The 21,625-nt window shown below is 36.2% G+C and overlaps 1 protein-coding gene across 1 annotated transcript in view; it reads left to right on the forward strand.

Annotated features, from left to right (window-relative positions):
- The first annotated feature begins 748 nt into the window (after window positions 1–748).
- lmbrd1 (LMBR1 domain containing 1) overlaps window positions 749–21,625 on the forward strand; it is a 58,451-nt gene continuing 37,574 nt past the window's right edge. The window contains exons 1-7 of the mRNA XM_014010615.1: window positions 749–845; window positions 1,995–2,171; window positions 4,265–4,328; window positions 13,113–13,210; window positions 14,521–14,588; window positions 15,560–15,648; window positions 21,082–21,155. Coding sequence (XP_013866069.1) covers window positions 780–845; window positions 1,995–2,171; window positions 4,265–4,328; window positions 13,113–13,210; window positions 14,521–14,588; window positions 15,560–15,648; window positions 21,082–21,155 — 636 coding nt within the window. The 5' untranslated portion in view covers window positions 749–779. The remainder of the gene's footprint in view (window positions 846–1,994; window positions 2,172–4,264; window positions 4,329–13,112; window positions 13,211–14,520; window positions 14,589–15,559; window positions 15,649–21,081; window positions 21,156–21,625) is intronic.

The following is a 21,625-nucleotide window of genomic DNA, read 5'->3' on the forward strand; positions in this document are numbered from 1 at the left end:
CCTTGGAAGATCTGAAAATATAAATTAATACCACCATACAAAACATAATTCTGAAAAGTCAAGGCATCAGACAATGAAAGAACTGTACAGTGATGAGTCCAACCAGGAAGTTTTTTTTATGAATTTTGTATGCCCTGTTGTAGAACTATGGGTTCTAAGAGACAATATTTACTGTGTGCAGTATGTTGTCACTCAGTGCTCTTGGCGGGCCAAATGGGAGTCACCCACAGGCCACATTTGGCCCGTGGGCCTTAAGTTTGACACATGTGACTTGTACATAAGTGACACATATGAACAAAATATGTGACAGCCTTCACCCTCAGCTGTTACAATAATGTTGATTAATAACATTTAAAGACCTGAGGTAGTGCTTTTAAATTTAGCAAATGCTAATCCACTAATGAATTTTTAAAAATAGCAAAAGCCCTAAAGCACTAATCAAGAAATTAGTTCCCCTATTAGTGCTTTAGTGCTTTAGGGGAACTGTGCCCACCACTGATAGATTATGATTCCACAGTTTTAAAATGAGGTTTAAGATCCAGTCTAGAATTTACTGGAAACTTGCTTTTTTTTTTTTTTAAAGGGCCTAGAGCTGTTTAAGTATTTTGTTTACAGAACGTAAATGAGACAGAATTTGAGAAATTATACAAAAAGCTTCTGAAGTGCTTTAAAACACACTTACCTTATTTAGAGACGCAACTCTAGTGTTTCTGCAAGAACGTAGCAGGACGCGGTTACGTCAACACGATCACGTGGGTTTGTTATTACAGGAAGTAAAGATGGCGGTGCAGTCCTTGCTGTCCGAATCTGTCATCGGATGGTCGATTTTCACTCTTATTCTTCTGGTAGGCACTTGAAAACATATGCGTTTCGTTTCCTAAAGCCGAGCAGCGGCAGGTAACTCCTTCATGAGGTGCTTTCAGCCGGTGAAGTCGTTTATATTTGACATAATCCGTCGCAACATGTCCGGGGCATTACCGTGGCTGGGCTCTGTTTTTATCTAACTTTAGCCTCGACACACTTAAAGGATTGTGGCATGCCTGCATTCCTGTGTTTGGTACACGTTTTTATTTTATCTTATCGGAATAAAACACCGCTACTTCATGAAAATGGCCGGATGTTCCCACTTAAGTGAACGCAACGTTGCCATTTAGCTGTCAACACTTTGTTTAAAAATATGCATTTCCGCATAAATATTTTATTACTGCTGGGAAAAAGCTTACAGTCCTTTTTTCCCCGCCAATAAAAGCATATATTTTTTTCTCTCTCACATTTCAGCCTCATCTAGACTGACCTCGGCACCTGGCTTCTTAACGAAATGCTTTTAAATTTGTGCACCAAAGTAATCTGCGGCCAAATTTAGCCCTCATTATCTCTTAGCTGCCATTCACAGTCACATGGCAGGTTAAATTGGGAAGAATAGGAAAAAAAAACCGGTCTGCATGCCAACAAATTGCTTTGTTTCTTTGCCCACACTTCTATTTGAACAACCCTTTTAGATCTTATTTGGATGCAAAGCCGGCGTCTTTCCCTGACAAAACAAGCAGCCAGAGGCTTAAAGCTGCGGCTCTTTAATTGATTAATCTGGTCTGTGAGTGGCAGACCTGGATCTGCTGCTGCACACTTGTTTGCAGTGTTCTTGCAGCTTGTGTGTCTGGAATATGACCTTGTTATTCTTGACGCCTTTTCCTGAAGAGTTCCAGGTGAACTCGTGTGAATCAGTCATTTGCTGTAACATTTAGAAATTTTTAACAGCAAAACTTGTAATTAGCACATCAACAACTGATTAACTTTTGGAGTCAACCCAAATCAAGATGGCCACAACAGCTAATCGTCTTTATCCAACACCAAAAGTTCTGTACCGTTAATAAAAATGTTGTATTTTAGACACAATTTATGCTGGCAGAATAGTTTACTGTTTTGTTTCTCAGTGTACTGGTTTTATTTTTTTTACTGATCATTTGTTTTAATTTCTTTACTTGTTTTCTGTTAAGGTAATTCTGGCATTCTGTTGGATCTACATTCGGAAGTTTCAAAGTCGGCAGGACAGTGAAGTTATTTCAACTGTCACAGCAATATGTGCGCTGGCCATTGCTTTGATAACGTCCGCACTTCTACCAGTGGACATATTCCTTGTGTCGTACATGAAGTATCCCAACGGCACCTATAAGGTATCTGTTCTGCTCACGACTACAGGAAAAACAGTTTGAATCATTTAAAGTACGCCGTCTGGGAAATGTTTGGCATTGTTATTCGACAGTTTTTATCAAATCCAGCAGTTCTTTACGGTTGAGCTGTTTGGTCAAGTTTGTTCTGTTGATTATAATCTAATGCAAAATTAGGCAAAGTGTGGAATAGTACAAAAAGAAAAAAATTGTATAGATCTTCTGTACGGGTTCTTCTCTAATGAAACGTTTCATCTCTCCTCCAAGAGACTTCTTCAGGACTTCATCAGGACTCTGTACCACAGAGCAGACAGTGTCCCTACAAACCCAGGAGCCAGGGAGAAAGAGAAATCACACACACGACAGGCCCTGGAGCAGTGTGGTTATCCTGACTGGGTTTTCCTGAAAGCAGACAGGAAACACAGACAGGATTCCATGCAACCTTCAGGTGAAAATGAAGACCCCAAACCCAGACCCAAACCAGTGGTTATTCCGTATGTTGCGGGTGTTTCGGAGAAACTGAGACGRTTATTTTCTAAACATGATGTCCCAGTAGCTTTCAAACCCCAAAACACATTACGGCAAAGGCTGGTTCACCCCAAAGATCCGGTGCCCCGGCACAAACAGAGCAATGTATATGCTGTTAAGTGCCAGGAGGACTGCGACCAGTTATACATCGGGGAAACAAAGCAGCCACTGTTCAAAAGAACGTCCCAACACAGACGAGCTACATCTAATGGCCAGAACTCTGCGGTTTTCACTCATTTACAGGCCAGCGGTCACTCTTTCAGAGATGAGGATGTTCTCATTCTTGATAGAGAGGAACGTTGTTTTGAGAGAGGAGTAAAAGAAGCCATTTTTGTGAAGAAAGACCATCCATCATTAAACAGAGGTGGAGGCCTCCGTTTTCAGTTGTCCCCCTCCTACAGTGCTGCTATTGCCAGTATCACTCCACCCCCTGTTAACAATAGGTGTTAATTAGGTGTCAACGATAGCCATGTGATGTGAGTATCAGTCACATGGAGGCAGGACTTAAAAGCCTGAATTTTGCCTGAAACTCTCAGACTGAAGAAGTCTCTTGGAGGAGAGACGAAACGTTTCATTAGAGAAGAACCCGTCCAGAAGACCTATACAATTTTTTCTTTTTGATTTTTTTACCTGGATTACTGAGATGCATCAGGACATGTGGAATAGTACCTTCTTTTTCTGAGGACAAACTCCTTTCATGTGTTTGACACATTTAGTTTTGACCATCTTGTACAATCTATGTCAACTCATCGGGAACAAAGTTCTTCACTTACTGAATGAAACAGTGATTTGTTGAAAAACAAGCATTTATTTTTCAGTAGCTGCGTTTCCATTCACCATGAAAATGCGCAAATTAGAATTTCGAAAAAAAAATTTGCTCAATGGAAGTACGTCAATTACGAAAAAAAAAGTTTTTCGACCAAATGTTTTTGCGCTAGGAAAGGTGTTTTTTTTTTGGCCGTATCGAAATTGATGTATTTCGCAAAACTACTGTCAAAAACTGTCAAAACTAGTGTCGTGGCAGCAATATGCTGTATGTTTACATCCATTTCCGCCATGTTTGTAATGACTTATCGCGAGAACAAGTGTCACTTTAATAGCATTTCTTACTAATAGAAACACCGCAGTTGCGAAACTGTGTTTTTTCGACATTAACAGAATATCGACAAAGTTTTGCGTACATTTGCAATGGAAACGCAGCTAGAGAAGCAGGCACATTATTACCAATGAGGAAGGATCAGTTGCAAAAAAAATAAAACTCTAACAAAACCTTTTGCAGCAATTAACATTTTATGGTGTTCAAGCCATTGTTTATGTTAATAGGGTTAATAGGAAGAAATAAAAAAGTAATTTTAGGTAGTTTTCCTTATGTGTGCTGCATAAAACTCAATGGAGATAAGAGTTTAAACCTCTGAGTAGCAGCTACTTTTGTGTTCAAGCACAACTGTAGCCCACATAGCTTTTTAATGTGGCTTGAACTTCCAGTGGCTGTATAATTGGATTAAGTCATCTTGATGTTCTTGTTTTTTCCTTAAAGTTGAGCTTAACACTGACTCTTTTGGGTATTGCAGGAATGGGCAACAAATAATGAAACACGAGATCACATCGAAGCCACCGTGCTCTATGGGTACTACAGTAAGTACAATGTGCTATTATTAATTCAATATAAATACTATCTTTTCAAAAAATGTTCACGTTTGCAAATCATGAGTGAATGTATATTTATAGACACTGAAACCAATTTTCTTTTGAATATCAGTGTGCACAGATTTGTATTTGAGGTCAAGCTAGTACCAGTTCAGTTTGCTATAATTTTGGGCATACTTAAAAAAAGTCTTTTTAGTATTATTGTTAATTCCAAAAACTAAAACGGCTGAAAATGTGAATCACATTGAGAGTAACACTCAAACAAGCACACTGTTTGCAAGTGGGAGTTTAGTTGCACACACAAGTTGGACATATTTGTATGCTAATGAAGCCACTTTGAGCACATTACTATTTAATATACTGCAGAATCTCAAAGCTTTACATTAGCCAAATGAAGCTTTAAAATGTTCTAGTATGTATTCTTGATTGTATACGTGACCAGTTGTAGTATCTGTTGAAAACATGAAATATACATTGGACAAAATTGTTGGTACCCCTTGTTTAATGAAAGAAAAACCCACAAAGGTCACATAAATAACTAGAACCTGACAAAAGTAATTTTGTAATTGTAATTTTGTTGCACAACCTTTTTGAGGCAATCACTGCAGTCAAATGATTCCTGTAACTGTTAATGAGAATTTTTTACCTCTCAGCAGGTATTTTGGCCCATCCCTCATGAGCAAACTGCTCTAGTTGTTTCAAATTTGAAGAGTGCCTTTTCCAGACGACATGTTTCAGCTCCTTCCAAAGATGCTCAATTGGATTTAGGTCAAGGTTCATAGAAGTCCACTTCAGATTAGACCAATGTTTTCCTCTTAGCCATTCTTGGGTGTTTTTAGCTGTGTTTTTGTGTCATTATCCCGTTGCAAGACCCATGACCTGCGACTGAGATGAAGGTTTACTCACACTGGGCAGTACATTTTTTTCTCTAGAATACCTTGATAGTCTTGAGAACACTGATGCTCCTTGAGCTTGAAATTCATCTTTAATCTCTTTAGAAGTCTTTCTGTACTCTTTTGCTACCATTTGTATTATCATCTCTTTGATTTGTCATCAATTTTCCTCCTGTGACCACGTCCAGGGAGGTTGGCTACAGTCCCATGGATCTTAAATTTCTGAATAATATAGTCACAGGAACATCAAGCTGCTTGGAGATGGACTTATAACCTTTACCTTTAACATGCTTGTCTTATAACCTTTACCTTTAACATACTTGTCTTATAACCTTTACCTTTAACATGCTTGTCTGTAATTTTCTTTCTAACCTCCTGAGACAACTCTTTCCTTTGCTTCCTCTGGTTCATGTTGAGTGTGGTACACATCATGTCACCAAACAGCACAATGAATATCTGTAGCCCTATATTCAGGCCCACTTACTGATCACAAGATTGTAGACACCTGTGATGCTAATTATTGGACACACCTTAATAGGGTTGGGCYTAATCGTATTGTCTGCAATTAATRGTCAGAAAAACATTAATCGATTAGTTTTTAGCACTTGACGATTAATACGATTAATGCCACCAGGCAGACTGACTGGATATTTCCCCGGTCAGTCCGCTTGGTGCTCCTCTCCGCTTCAAATATGACGAACATTTTAAACAAAAGTTCTGTAATTTATTTATCAACACAATTTAAAATTTGAAGTATAGCCTGAAGTCTGTGGTTTTGACACAGTTTGAAAAAGATTTTTACGAAGAGCAAATCTTTCCCACTAAATTGGTCGTGTGACTTGGACATAAGGGTGTCCAGGGACGCCAGGGGATTAATTGTCATATTAATCGTTATRGGCTAAACACCACAATTAATCGTGATTAATTTTTTTTGCCAATATCGCCCAACCCTACACCTTAATTTAACGTGACCCTTTGGTCACATTATTTTCAGGAGTACCATCATTTCAGTCCAGTTTCATGAGCTTTATGTTAAATAAATTCTGTTGAAGCTTGACTGAAAAACAATGTCTGACTTTCATTTGTTCATTTTTATAGAATTTTTTATTTATTTTTACTTTTGTCAGATTCTATTTATTTCTGTGACCATTGTGAGTTTTTCTGTCACTAAACGAGGGGTACCAACAATTTTGTCCACGTGTGTATGTTTGTGTATACTGTATTTTGTTGGTGTACGTAGCGTCTGTTGTTGTTATGGTTGCTTGTAACGTGTTGCAAACTCTTCCTCATTCAAGCCTAGTTGGGCAGAACAAGAGGAAAATCCTGAGCTCACAAGCTGTTTATCAGGAATATAAAGTGTAGTRGGACTGTTTTTGTAAGTTGACTATAATCACTTTGTGGGGTCAGTGTTTGGCCTGTTTTAAAGACGAGTCATAACCTAGCTGTATGTCAGGTTATTTTTCATTCAAAACTTCCACATTGCCCTTTTTATTGTTTTTTTATTATTATTGTTTTCTTTCCTTCTATTCTGTATATTTTTGTGCCAAACTGTATTTTGATATTAGCCAGTCAATTGCTTGCTATGGGTCTGGTTCCTGTATTGAATGCTTCATAAATGTGAGCATTGAGCGGTTGAAGTTCTTTACTTGGATGCTAACAGTGGCATCCAGGTGAACCGCAGGATAAAATTAACTGTGAAGCCACTAGCACCATTAAAATTATTAATGTTTATTATATTAAAGAGAAATATTTTAGTTTTGTTTAGAGCAAATGTATAGATACTTCAGACTTTAATGTTTTTTTTGGCATTTGGCTTCTCTGTTATTTGTTTTATGTTTAAAAAATGTCCTGAGTAAGAACAACAATCTGTGTCCTTGGCCAGAAAGCTGTATAAACATTGAAAAAAAAAAAAAAACTGAGTGAAATGTTGAGATCAGAAAATTGTTCTTCATAGACCATGAACAGTGCACCTGAATCTAGCATTCACTTGGACAGACAAATATAATTTCATACATTTTTCTCTTTTGCTGTCTCTAATTTGAATTTGACATACTCTTCAATTGAAACGTTACTTTATAGCAATCGTGAGGAAAAAAAATGAATAATTCAGTAGGCTTAGCCTTCTGTGCAGGGCTCTGTCTTGTCGGTAATTTAATTTGTTTAATGGCCAAACTGCCTGGAAACCTTGTTTATGGTGCAACAGCTAGACTCAAGAAATTTGTCACAGATCAGAAGTGGTTGGTTGAGTAATTAGTTAAGTAAATGTACTTATCAGCCACAGCATTAAAACCTGAAATTTTCATGCCTCACTCTATTAGACAATAATGTTTTGGCAAATTTCAAAACAGAATTTTTCCTACAATTTCATTCTTTTTTCTTCTAGATGCAAAAGAAGCTCAAAATAGCAGCACCATCTTTCAAAAATGACTTGAGTCTCTTATATTTTAATTTTTCTAAACTTTACAAAATATTTTTAATCAGAGAATTAGAGATGGAACCTAGATTATTGACGTGTTTGCAAAGAAATCCACTAGAGTACGAAGATGATTTTTATCTGAGCAAAGTTATACTTTTTTGTAACTAAATTTACCAAAATAGCTAAATCTAACTGATCAAACTATTTCTTATTGCTACAGCTTTTGATATGTTTAAAAAAAAAAAAAAAAAAAAAAAAAACAGAACAAATTCAGTTCTGGGTTGTCTTTAGGGCCATCATTTTATTATTTGCCAGTAGGTGGAGGCCAAGCTCTATGTCAAATGGATACACAGGTTTCTTGCAAATCCAGTCCTTCAGGACGCATTACTGTCCATTTTTACATCACAAATGGTATAATTACAGGGCTGATACAGAGTTTTACATCTCTGCTTGTAAATGTTGTTTTTTATTAGCATTGACTGATTTGTACAAAGACCAGTTGTTCTTTAATTCTGTGGTGAACTCTTGGGATTATGTGCCTGATCAAATGTTGTTTTACGAAGTTGTCAGGTTTTAGCAAATCAGTGTAGATAAATGACTATAAAGGCTCAGCTTGGACAAAGTTTATAGGTACATTTAAGACTATTTCTGCATCTGGTCTGACTTTAAGTTTTTGCTGTATTTTCAGCTTTAGTTGTACAAACATAGTATACATATAAACTGAAGTGTTATTTATTCATTTGTTTATTCATTCCCAGGATTGCTGTCTTCATTGACATTGTCTATATAGACATTTTTAAATTCCAACCAAACTATAGTTTACTAAAATTGCAGTTATAAATGGGATTTTAGCAAATAGAAATAAATAGAAAGAGAGCATTATGTAACTTGATTTTTTTGTAGGATTTCTTTTCAGTGATGAAAAAAGAATGTGTGGAAAGTGACTTAATTTCCTGAAATCGACTATTCAGGTATTTCAGAGAAGTAGAATTTGTTTAATTTAGAATGTTCTCCATTTTCAATGGAGTACTTTGTCAGTCTTTATCAATCAGTGTCAATCGTTGCAATACCCCCCCCCCCCCCCCCAACACACACACATTGTTTATTCTGTCCACATGGGAACTTTGCTTTGACTTCTGTTTATTTTCCAGTCATTTGTGAAGCCTAACACTGACACTTTACCTTAAACCTAACCACCCCATTATAAAACGTAACCTAAACCTAGCCTGAAGTCAACCCATACCTTGGTACCCCCCCTACAAAAACAAAACAAAACAAAAAAACAGAATACGTACCTGTGGGGACCAGGCTTTGGGTCCCCACAAAGCTGTTTGTCTGGAAAATGGTTCCCATGATGTAGCAAATATGTGTCCAACACACACACAAACATGCATTTTAGAGTTCCAATTAACATTTTAAGAGACTTCCCTTTCTCATAAAGGAATGGATACTACTTATGTTGGTCTATAGAGAAAAACATAATTTTACAGTAAAAATAAAATTTTAACCTTTTCCCAGATCACTTCTCTATTTGCATGCACTTGTGCATGCTACTGTGTTATTGTAGGCATCCATTGTATTAAACAGGTTTAGCTACAGGTTCCTGTACAACCAATGTTAGAACTTGGTCCTCATTGACGAATGTAAATCAGACTCGTTTTCAGTGAGAATTGGACTCAACCAAGGTTGTCCTTTGTCACCGATTCTATTCATAACTTTTATGGACAGAATTTCCAAGCGCAGCCAAGGTGTTAAGTGGATCAATTTTTGTGGCTTTAGGATCACATCTCTGCTTTTTGTGGATGGTGTGGTGCTATTGACATCATCAGATTGTGATCTGAGTGGTTCGCAGCTGAGAGTGAAGTGGCTGGGTTGAGGTTCAGTGTCAAATCCATGGTCTTGAGCCGGAAAAGGGTAGAGTGCCTCCTCTGAGGTGGGGAAGAGTTCTTACCCCGAGTGGAGGAGTTTAAGTATCTCAGGGTCTTGTTCACAAATGAGAGAAGAATGGAGCAGGAGATCGATAAGTGGATTGGTGTTGCATCTGCAGTGATGTGGGCACTGTATCGATCTGTCCTGGTGAAGCTTGAGCCAAAAGGCGAAGCCCTCGATTTACCACAGTCGATCTACATTCCTAGTCATTTATGGTCACGAGTAGTGACTGGGTAGTGGGTAGTGACCGCAAGAACAAGATCTTGGATACAAGCCGCCGAAATGAGTTTCCTCTGCAGGACCCTGGAGGGCCTATGTTCCCCGGCTGGTAGGGATTCCCCCAAGTGGCCCAAGTGGGGTGAGGGAGGTCTAGGCCTGCCTGCTTAGGCTGCTGGCCCTGCGACCTGACCCCAGATAAGCAGAAAAAGATGGACGGATGGATAGCTAAAAGGCTTTCACGAGGATAGGAGTGTTAGCCAACAGAAATCTTGAGTTGGACAACCAACCCCAATTTTTCTAAACTTCTTAGACTTATTGACTTTGCTGTTACTTGTAAACTTTTACTTTTTGACCTTGTTCACCATTGGAAATATTTTTGGGTAATAAATTTTAAACCAATATTAGGTTAAAATGAGAGATGCAAACAAAATATTAATTACTATTGTTGGTGTGACATAAACCATGAACATAAACCTGTAGATCAGTAGTAGCCAACAAACAAACAAACAAACAAACAAACAAACAAACAAACAAAAGTTCAAGTTTGAATTGGGCATTTATGAATGTCTTTTTTTTGTCCAATTTTTTTTATCGCTTAATCTGTCTCTTTTATGGAAACAATTGAACATGTTATAAAATGTGTGACTGTCACTGGGTATTTTGAGCACAGTCTTGAGTGCCTTTGGTATATACATAATAAACCACCGCTCTTCAGATGAATGCATAAATAGAAAATGTCCCACTTTCTAATTCATTATTAGACTAGTAGAGCAATATTTAATCTAGCCTCTATTCACAGTTTGTAATAAAGAGGATTGGGGTCTTCATCAGGGACATCCACATCTTTTATACAACATATTTTTGAGATCTTGATGTGATTGAAAGGTTTGTCCATTTGTACATTTCCTTGGACTCTTCAGAACTTCAAAGCAGTGATGCATAAAACCCTTGAGCAGCAGAGCAAAATACTCCTGGGCTTTCTAAATAAATCATTGGCTTTCTTCTGGGTTTTTTTTTTTAATGCCATTTGTGAAAGAGAAGCTAGAAAAGAAGCAGTCCTTCTCACCACAATAACATATTTTTTCTTTAATCTGTGTTTGCATGTGCAGATACAGATTAAAGAAAAGAAGCAGTCCTTCTCACCACAATAACATATTTTTTCTTTAATCTGTGTTTGCATGTGCAGATAGATATTTATTGGAAAGTGGTAGGCTTGTGGTGCTTTTAGAAGGATTTTTGAAAACTGACAGATTTCTATTTTATTTTCGAGGGCAGCTTTAGAAGATTGAGAGGAGACCTTAACTAAGAGAACATGGATAAACGAACACATAAACTGAAGAAAACTTTTTAAGTGCCTTGGTGTGTGAAAAGTGCAGCCTATACCTTTTTTTACTCTATTTTTTTCTTCAAAATATTCTCACATATCTAGACCAATGCCAAAATGACTATTATCAAACATCAGTTACATTTTTATTGAGGCACTTTCAGATAATTTTCAGGGAATTATACTTTCAATGTTGTCTGCATAAACATCATCAGCACACAAACAAAAAAATTGCCTTGTTTTTTAGCCTTGTTGACTTAAAAAAAGCCATCATTCCTTGTGATGATGGTGGTGATCCCCTCTGGTAACCTTTTGGTTCATCACACAAACCAAATAGTGGTGCCTCTTTGGCATGTTGGTGTTTGCTTAGAAACAAATAGCCAAGACAACAAAAGTAGATGTGATAGTGGTATTTTTGTTTTGTGTGGTTTGCTGGTTGTGGCTGACAGAATTATCCTAATGGTGGTCAAACTTCAACCCTTCTGCACTGTCATAGATGACATGACACCAATGCACAAGTCAGGCTGAGCTTCAGAGCCGATGTATGAAAAAGACCAAAGATAATTGTGTAACAAAAGCACCAGAGCCTATTTGCAAATGTCTGCAGAGACAGCATCAGTAAGGTCAAGGCTCAGCATTACTCATTATGGCTTCAGCGGTAGTAAATTAGTGATATTTCTGTTTAAATGCTAAAATATTAAAAATACAAATCGCTGAATAACTTTGCAACAACCTTTTGTGCATGCAACAAAATAAACATGAGCTATATGAAAGATTAAGGACATTTATTTATCCCCATTCTGTCACTGGAATAAATGTGCCAATCCTTTCATTGTGATCAAGTGCTCTTCCTAATAGATGATCTGGGTATAGAGTAATGACTGGTTCATGGTCACACAAAATGACCTATTCTCTCTGAATGTTGATATTTATGGTGCTAGTATGATTGATTTTTACCCACTGGTTTAACTGGCAGAATTTTGCCATTGGCTGTATGTTCTGAATTGCTTGGGTTTATTGACTACTGGTGGCATCCTAAACTCCGTTTGTGTGGCTGTAAATGAGTGTAAATGGATACATCGGTGTAGCAATGAGCATGTACATATTAAAATCACCCTGTCACAGTCACAGCTGGCAATAAACAAAGGTTTTGAAACAGCAGCATTCATGATGCAGCAGCAGTGAAAACCTTACATTTTTGGTTCATTTTCTGTAGATGACTTTTTTTTATTTAAGTTACATAATTAACTCTTTAAAATGTCTTTTTGAGAAAGTACTAAAAGCATGAGTGTACTTTATAACAGAGGCCTGGATTTACGACTAATTAATGGTTTCAACTGTTATGTTATGACTTTGAGTTAACTGACCTTTGCAGTTATAGGTGAAAACAATGAAAGCTCTGTGTGAACATAGAAGAATGTTAAAAAAAAAAAAACAACTGAACCTCAAAGTGTCTCGTATACTGCCATGTTTTTTTTTTCTGTTGCTGTGTTTTTGGCTTTCTTTTCTCATGATTTTGTTGTTGACTTGTCTTTGTTACATGCTTTCCTGTGAGTTATATTTGTCYTTGTCTGGACTGTCTCCACTAACATCCATTTGGTTCACTTTTGTAAAAACAGAAGTGCCCCTAGCTTAAAATAGCACATTGAAAAGGGGCTTTCTTTCAGTCATATACACTTTCTATTCTAAGTCACATGTTTAATATTTTTTCAGTTGCAATGTTTAACACTGACAAAGAGATTATATTATCTTCTTTGTTGTGTATGCTTAAAGCAAAAATAATCACATTTGTAAAAGGATTTTGTGTTTTACTTCACTTTGTTTGGGACTGTAGTAAAATCCTAGCTGATATATGTTACACATTTTATATCAATTACACAACAATATTAGTTGTAAGCAGTCTTATACTTGCATTGTTTTAATCAGAATTAAGAGGATTTTTTTATTTGTAACATATTTTAACTAATTCTTTAAATTTTGTCTCCATTAAGCTCTTTACTCCATCATACTGTTCTGCGTCTTCCTATGGATCCCCTTTGTTTATTTCTACTATGAAGAAAAAGATGACGACAACACAAACAAGTGCTTGGTAAAAACACTATTTTCCCTCTTTCTGCTACACCCAGCTGACTTAGATGTGGTGCTGAGAAGCCCACATTTTATTCACATTCTGCAGCTATATGATTGACGTGTATTTGCAGAAACATCCTGAAGTGATTCAAATAAAACTTTCCAGAAAGTTTCAGGCAAAATGTTTATTTGCCATTTTGACACGACAGAGAGCTTAAACTTCTGCTTTGTTTATTAGATTCTTAAATATCCTGTTTCTTAGAAATTTCAGTTTCACAATTTGTTCATTTTGATACAGATTTTATTTTCACTTTTTAAGGAAGTACAACATGATTTTTTTATTGTTTTGAGTATGTTATTTTTATGATAGCATTGTAAGATTACTTTTTGTCAATAACTTTGGTACAGAATAACATAACTTCATTTCTGGACATTTATGGTTTGATTTCTTTGTATGTATGGATCACTTGGGTTGTTACCAACATCTGGTGAAAATTTCATGTCATTAGCACCTCTAGTAATATATTTACTGAGAAAAATGGTGACGTGTTCAATACTTATTTTACCCGCTGTAAATGCAATCTTTTAAGCCAACCATTTATTGCAGTTTACGCAGTTTTTTGCGATGTGCTTATTGCACAGGCTATTATAGCAACGATAAATTTTCGATTTATTGTGCATTCCTAGTACGGAATGCAAAGTACACAGACAGAAGATGGAAAAAAAAGACTAGTGCATTGTGAGAGTTTGTGAATGTCTTATATGTTACGAAAACAGTAAAGATTTTTTAACAGCTTGTATGCTGACAATACACCCACTATTGGTAAGCTTGTTTTTTGTAAGGCAAGTGGATTCAAACAAATTATTAGTTACTGTATTGTAAAGTGTTTGGTAATGTGTGTAGTCGTTTAGTCCTGCCTTTGTACCACTGCATTCTTACTGTGAACTGAAGGCTCCCTATTATAATTCTTCTGTTATGACAAAATGTTAATTTTTTTTCTCTTTAAAAGTCCCCGTGAGTGACGATACGACTGAGTAATTAGTGAGTCATAGCAGTGTGCCTTTCTCCTTGCCATGTGCCGGTTTTGAGCTGACAGAGGCACTTTCTCTTACAGATAGTGGGGTCTTTTGTATTGTTGCTTTAAAAGGCGCTTGAATGTGACACGTTATCTCTGCAAAGTCAGCCTGGATCGACACTTATTCAGTGTTGCGCTCAGTTACTTTAGCCCTTATCTAAATGGAGTATGAACCTTTAACTTGCTCAAAATGAATAATAATATTTCACTTATGGCCATAATTGACCAGTTTTCAAATTTCCCTTTCTTATAGCAAGTGAAAAACGCTCTGAAGTACACAGTTGGATTCGTCATTGTCTGCGTGGTGCTCCTTTTAATTGGGTGAGTTGGACACACCGATGACTGTTTCTGCTTCACTACACAGCAGGTGACGGGATGTGGATATAATGTGTTGATAATGAAAAAGACACATATCATTCGACTTTTTGCATAAAACCATTAAAAGAATAAAATAATTGTATGCCTCTGTCTAAATAGAAGTTCCTATTTGGTTATTTGAGTCTAAACTCAGTTTAGCAGATTCCTGTACACAAAGCACATGTATATTGAATCAACAAAAACAGCTTGTACTGATGCACYTTTTTAGTCATATTTTATTTATCTGCAGATTTTACACTGCTTGTGTTTAGTAGCACCAGGCAGCTATAATAGATTTCCTTTGCAGCAGCGATAGCAACATACCTGGAGTCCAGCCTGAACGACTGAATGTGCTCTCTCAACCATTAAATGGGGCTCTGAAAGAAAGCTTATCTGGTTTGAAAAATAAGAAACACATGACTGTAATGTCTTCCACCATAAAGTTTAGAGGACGTTTTTATAGACAGAACCACTATATATGCTCTTTTACCTCTTGAACTGTAACTCCAGCCACATCACTTGTTGCTGTGATCCTTTAAATTTCAACAGTGATTTATTTTAAAAAAATCTATTTTTTTTTTAAATTCTGGTCTTATTTTTCTGATACCAGGAGATCCCAATCTAACAAATTATATTAGCAATTTTCTGCCCAAATGTAGCTTTGTAAAGACAGCGGAGGAGGATGGAAATGACGGAACTACAGTATTTTTAGAATTTTAAAAAAAGCATTTTTCTCGTTAGTGGTGGACTAACAAAATAAACACTTTTTTATAAGTATTTTCGTGACTTATAGAGTGAATACACTAATTGTTTAAGTCATAATTTATAGACTCAAAATAAGCATTTTGGGTACTAATGAAGGCTGATCTGAAAGGAACCAGATAAATGTTGTCTACTTATTTCTACTTATTTATTCATTTTTCCCCTTTTTTTAGAGCATTTATTCCTATTCAGGCCCCATCTAATCAGAATTCCACTCAGTGGGAAAAGGTGCAGTACCTTTTTGAGGAGCTTGGCAGTAAACGTAAGTACAGCTGCTTTTGTGACCTACTTTAGATTTTTACTAGTTTTCTTATCACAAGTTAACTTTTTCCCCCTTTGTGACTCTTCAATAATAAAATCACTTGTCATTACTTTTAGAATCATCTTGATTGTTCAATTTTATTTGTCAAAGTCCAAAATTATCTTTTTTTTTCTTTTTCCTTTTTGTTTCCTACTTAAAAAGGCCAATATTGTTTAAAATCAACCTTTTTGAGCTTTATATCATGTTATATAACATCATTTCCTCATCAAAAACATACCCAGAAGATTGCTTTGACTCATTCATGCATGTTTAAGAAATCGTGTTATGTCCGGTAACATTCAATCAGGAGAACAAAAATGGCTGGTTGAACTGCCTTTTAGGTGCAGCTCCTCCTTTGTGTCTCCAAAACGAGCTTCCTCATCACAGAGCACGCCTCCCCTGCCACTCCTGCAGGCGATCAGCAGCAACAACTAGCAAACAACTGGTGAAACCGTGTCTGCTGAGCTCATAAAACTTCTTAGTCCAGTCCTTTTTTGGGTAAAAATATGCCTTTGAGGAAATATATTTTCAGATGCGAAGGAGACTACCCTCTTTTTAAGCTTCCTATGGATGACATGGTTCTTAGAAAATGGTTGGACTTCAATTTTGGAAGTWACCCTCCGACGAAAAAAAAWATATATATATTTGTGCGAGGCACTTTACGGATGATAGCTTTCTGAACAAAAGGGAATTTAAAAGTGGACTAATAATAAGATTATCACTAAAAATTGATGCAATTCCAACACTCAGAAGGACACAAACACCACCCAGGTAAGCTGAAAGACAATTAGCGTTGTTTTGTTCGGTTGTTTGGTCTATCTGTGATCCACAGTTATCACCCGTAACTTATATTACAATCTGTGTTCTTTAGTTGGCTTACAACACATTTTAGTAAGAAAAATTTAGCCTAACATTGACGTGCMTGTGTGTAAGAATGACTGGGAGATATTTTACCAAGCTGAAACGTTGTCTCTCTACTCGCTCTGGTTCTTCAGAAATCTTACTTACCGATGCTGTGTAATGTTGCTGATGTTTTTATTATTATTACAACAAAATACAGCACTCCTAAGACCGGTTGTTAACGGCATGAAGCTGTTGTGATGACGTGCAGAAATGGGCGTGATAGAATTGGTAGGAGGTTCTTAAAGAGACAGAGGCCAATTTCAAGGCGTTTAGAAACGGCTGGGATGCAAAGTCAAATTAATTTTTGATTTATACTWACAGCATTTTCATAACAACTGAAGGTGACAGTTCATTTATTTTGGTATAGAATTGAACTATATGCCTGAGAAATGCACAATACTGGACCTTTTTAAACTAAAAAGGTCAAAATGCTGATAAAAGGCCTATTTAAGGCTTTTTCAAAATTTTTTACTTAAACAATTATCAGATGTAACATGTCGGATGCCATAATATTATAAACCTTGTTTTATATATTTATTTATAGCTTTCAAATTTTAACATTTTTATTTTTAACAATATTTTATTTTAACTTTAGTTATTTTCAATTTTATACGAATTTTTCAACGTGTGGTATGATGTATGAAGAAGGCATAACTGTATTAAAAAACACAACAAAGTGTGCTATCATACTAAGTGTTTAAAATACAGCGCAGTATGCTAATAAGATGACATATCAGTCATGAATGTGAAGAATAAAAAGACATATTACTGCCTGCGGTTTTTAATTATTTAAAGTGAAATCATTCCAGAAGCCCATTACTACATTATGACTAACCACAATACATCTTGTTGGCCTTCTAAAAATGGAATGAGTAATAGCCAATGGATTAAACGTTGCATTTAGCGACTAACATACTGTAAGACYAACCCTGTCTCACTAAACTTCAAGAATTTTATTGTAACATGCACTTGTTTCTTCTTCTGTCTTTCTGTACTTGTTTTGCTGTTTGTGAAAACATTGAATTACTTTTTAAAGAAATTACATGTTTTGTCTTTACTTTTATGTACACTTTGTTTTATTGTTTTACCTAAACTTGCTATTGAAATGAGATGCTTCATATTTCTATGTTTTCAAGTTGACTAGAGTTATGACCCCTGTCTTCATTGCGTTTGTATCATTTGTGATAAAATGTCCATCCCAAGCACTCTGTTTTAGCAAAAGCAAAGTTTTATTCAGTCATAGTAAGTTTTAAAATTTCATTGCAAAATAGTAAAAATAGAAATCAAGAATGTTCAATACGCTATTTTCTTTATTTCATAAAGAAGAACCTTTGATTGAATATCCAACGAAACTAGTGGAGCTATTTTTGTTGTTTCCAGTCTGAGAACTATATTTAAAATGACTAAATGTATGTATTTTTACAAATGTGTTTACTTTTCCATCAGTTTGTTTTTCACTCCAAGCCTGTCTGTGGCTTTGGAGGTCTAAACAAAATGGCTGCCAATCACGTGCTCTTATAATATTCATAAAAACCTGGTCACACCCTCTGGAGTGGTCCCTCTTACATCAGCACTGGAATGTCTGAAATGTAAACCATTATCTGCTTACTGTGCTGGAATGAGGCACATTAAATAGTCTTGCTGATTCTCTTACTGTTGAAAGTAAATTATTACAACCAATCAAAAGGCAAAAATACAGGTGTGTATCTAAAATTCTGTTAATTAATCACAAAACATCAAACATCCTTTTCAATTGTAACAGTGACTTAATATCCTAATTAGCGAAGGAAATTATGAGAATTTGTCTTTTTTTTTTTGTCAAAGTTAGATAAAGTGAATGTCTTTAAAGAAAGCCTCTTTGGGTTTCTTTACTTATCTAGTAAAACAGTGTCAGTAATTATGCTCATGCTAATGCAGGAACATAGCCAAATGTGGACCCCTTGCAGTTGTTTGGCCTTTTGCCATTTGTGGATCAAGAAGAAAGTTGAACCATCTGCCTCTCTGCTTAACAGTGGCCCCCTAAATACTCTCCCTAACCTTCCTCGTTTGGCACTAAGGGAAATTGCTCTGCCGCTGAGAAAATGTGAGGATCATCCCCTTTTCTAATTCTCTGTCTTTTCTCTCTCCAGATGGGAGGTTAATTGTGMGAGGAAGACACTTTTGCCACAAAACACTCCTGACTTTTTTTTTGCAACAACAGTTAATTGAGTCTACTAAGTCTACTACATATTCATTTATTTAAGCATTAAACTTGTTAAAACAGTTTTGCCCAAACTCAGAGCAGACCAATATTGAAGCTTCTAATTTTATTATTCAAGATCATGTTGAAATTTAATTGCAAAACACATTACAACCCCCACTTTTTGCCTTGGGGAGGTTGGTGGCGGGAAGTGTTAGAGCATTAGCTAATACATAGAGTACTTGAGCAGATTTGTAATTGTTTTTCCTACTTTTTTTCCTTTGTCAACATTAGGGGAAGAAATTATATAATAGGTTAGAGTTAAAATTACTAGTTTGGCTACTCACAGTAATTGTATGACTAAWGCATTTTTATGACACCTTCTACAAACCAGAACCATCTTACTTAGTTTGTACTCTCTGATAAACCCCATTAATTTGAATGTGACCCAAATGCACCCCCGCCCCCATCCCCATTTGCATTATTACAATGTGAAAATGCTTTTGTGCCTTACAAATAAATAATTTACTCATTTATTTTTTTCAACTTTGTAAGACTCTGTGCAAACAGAGGTTATATTCTGGATGTTTCAACTGCAGCTGTTCTCTGGTTGCTTTCGATGATTCTGTCATTCCACTAAAGGAGGGTGCCAAAGCCAAAGGAGCATCTCAAATAACACCTTTTTGCATAAGACTCATACAAGAACACAAGCCTGAAGGGCTATATGCAGAGTGAGATAAGAGCTACCTCATTCCATTGGTTTTTGAACTGACGTTGCGCAGATGTGGAAACACCACTGGTAATGTACAATATTCCCAATGTTTAATCCCCGGAAAATCTGCTCAGGAAACGAAGAAGACTGGCAGCAAACATCTATCCTTCGCTTTGTGTAGAGTCCACGCACAGAATGTTCTCTATGCAGAACATAAGGCTATTGTCTGTTTTACCCAGCTCACCTCTAAACAAAGGCAGGAAAATCGCAACTAAAAGCTCAGAAATAGGAAACAGGTATTCAAATGTTAATGTTTAACCTGGCTGTCAGACTTCAAAGTTGTCTTTCGACATTTTGCACACATATTTTTTTATCTCCATTTTCCACATCTTTATCGTGCAGCATGTGAACTATTTCTAAATGAAGTGATTAATAATGATATAAACAGCCCAAATTATACACGCCCTGAATGGTGACTTAATATTCCTGATGAAATGCCATTGTCAAGGAGAAAGACAAGGGGAGACCCACCTGTGACCAGGCTGACAGGTGGTCTGGGTTTTATAAAGTTGCCGTTGAGAGGATGTGGGATATTTATAAGAGGACAAATGTGTAGCTTTTTTATTTAGAAAGCTATGACAGGTGGGATCTTGACAGGGGAGTGAGGCAATCAGTCTCCTCATCAATCCCTGTCTTCTACCTTTATCTGTGGCAGCTGGTGTGACACCCACTGTTGTTACCCTCATAGGTGGTCCTCTTTCTGCCTCAAAGGTTACACAATCCAACTCAACCCACATAAAATGAAAGACCGAACTGTTTGAATACTTTTATTGTTTGAAGTATTGAATTTGAGTGCCTAATTACTAGCATAATGTGTTCTCAATTAAAAGAAAATTAACATATTCTCTTATTCCTTTCCAAGAAATTAATTTCCAGAACTCGTACAACGATGCTGTCTTGCTGTTGTTAATGAGCTGTTTATAAGTGTCAGGTGTGTAGCCTATTAGCGATTAGCTGAACTCCGTTATTGTTGAGACATTTGAAGGAACCCATTAGGTTTATCATGAAAATGATTTACTCCATGGTAACACAGCACTTGCAAACTGCTAACCTATTATGTTGAGACACCAGCAAAATACACAATCTACAAAGAATGTTCAGTGAAGCAGCAGATTAAAAAGAAATCCCAACTTTTAATCTCTTGTCTTTCTGCAAAGTCACAGCAAAAACATCCTTGATTTGAAGCAGTACATTTTGTTTTACTCTTGGTAAATTCTCATATCGTATTACAAATAGCCTGTTAAGCATGATTACTGGGTAAATTTGAATTTTTAAATCCATGGCATGCTCACACTTAAAGGTTTTATTTCTCCATGTACATCCGTTTTCACAAACTACAGTAGAACTCTCCAGAATGATAAACTAAACTGAACTTTATTTTAGGGTCAGAAAAAACATCTTCTAGTTTTATTGAAATGAAATTAAAATGCACAATAGAAAGTATATGCTCTTGTATTTTTTGCACATGTAGCAAAGAGTCTATTGATGTTTCTTCTCAAGGTCAAGGTCAAATTTCTAATGGTTTCCTTCTCATTTTCAGATGGTTTGCCAGCTCTGTCTTTCTCCATCAGCTCCTTGACCCTGATTGGCATGTTGGCAGTGATCACTTACACGGTGAGTTGAGGCCTGAAATTTTTCTTTTGCATTGTTTTGTGCTCCATCAATGGAGTGACATAAATATGCATGAAAATTACAGAAAATTATTCAATGAAAAGGCTTTCATAGCTTGACACCTCTGTGGCATAATACAGCCTGTATGACTTAAAAAGTCTGACTTTAAGAAATGAGAAAAGACAAAAAATAAATTAAACATGATTCACTAACCTTTATGGTTAATAATGAATAAATATGTTTTTGTCACATGCACTTCTTAGCTTCAGTAATATTTACTAAATAGTTGCCACTTTTGTTGGGATGGATCTAGTGATGGGTGATTCAATAATAGCAGTACTTTGGTTTTATAGCTCTAAAATTCAATTGATCAATTTACCTTGACTTTTTATGATGCATGGGTGACCCTCACAGGCACATCAACAACTTACATGATATATATCTATATATCTATATCTATATATCTATATCTA

The sequence above is a fragment of the Austrofundulus limnaeus genome, unplaced genomic scaffold (genome assembly GCF_001266775.1).
Source record: "Austrofundulus limnaeus strain Quisiro unplaced genomic scaffold, Austrofundulus_limnaeus-1.0 Scaffold0, whole genome shotgun sequence".
Taxonomy (NCBI): domain Eukaryota; kingdom Metazoa; phylum Chordata; class Actinopteri; order Cyprinodontiformes; family Rivulidae; genus Austrofundulus; species Austrofundulus limnaeus.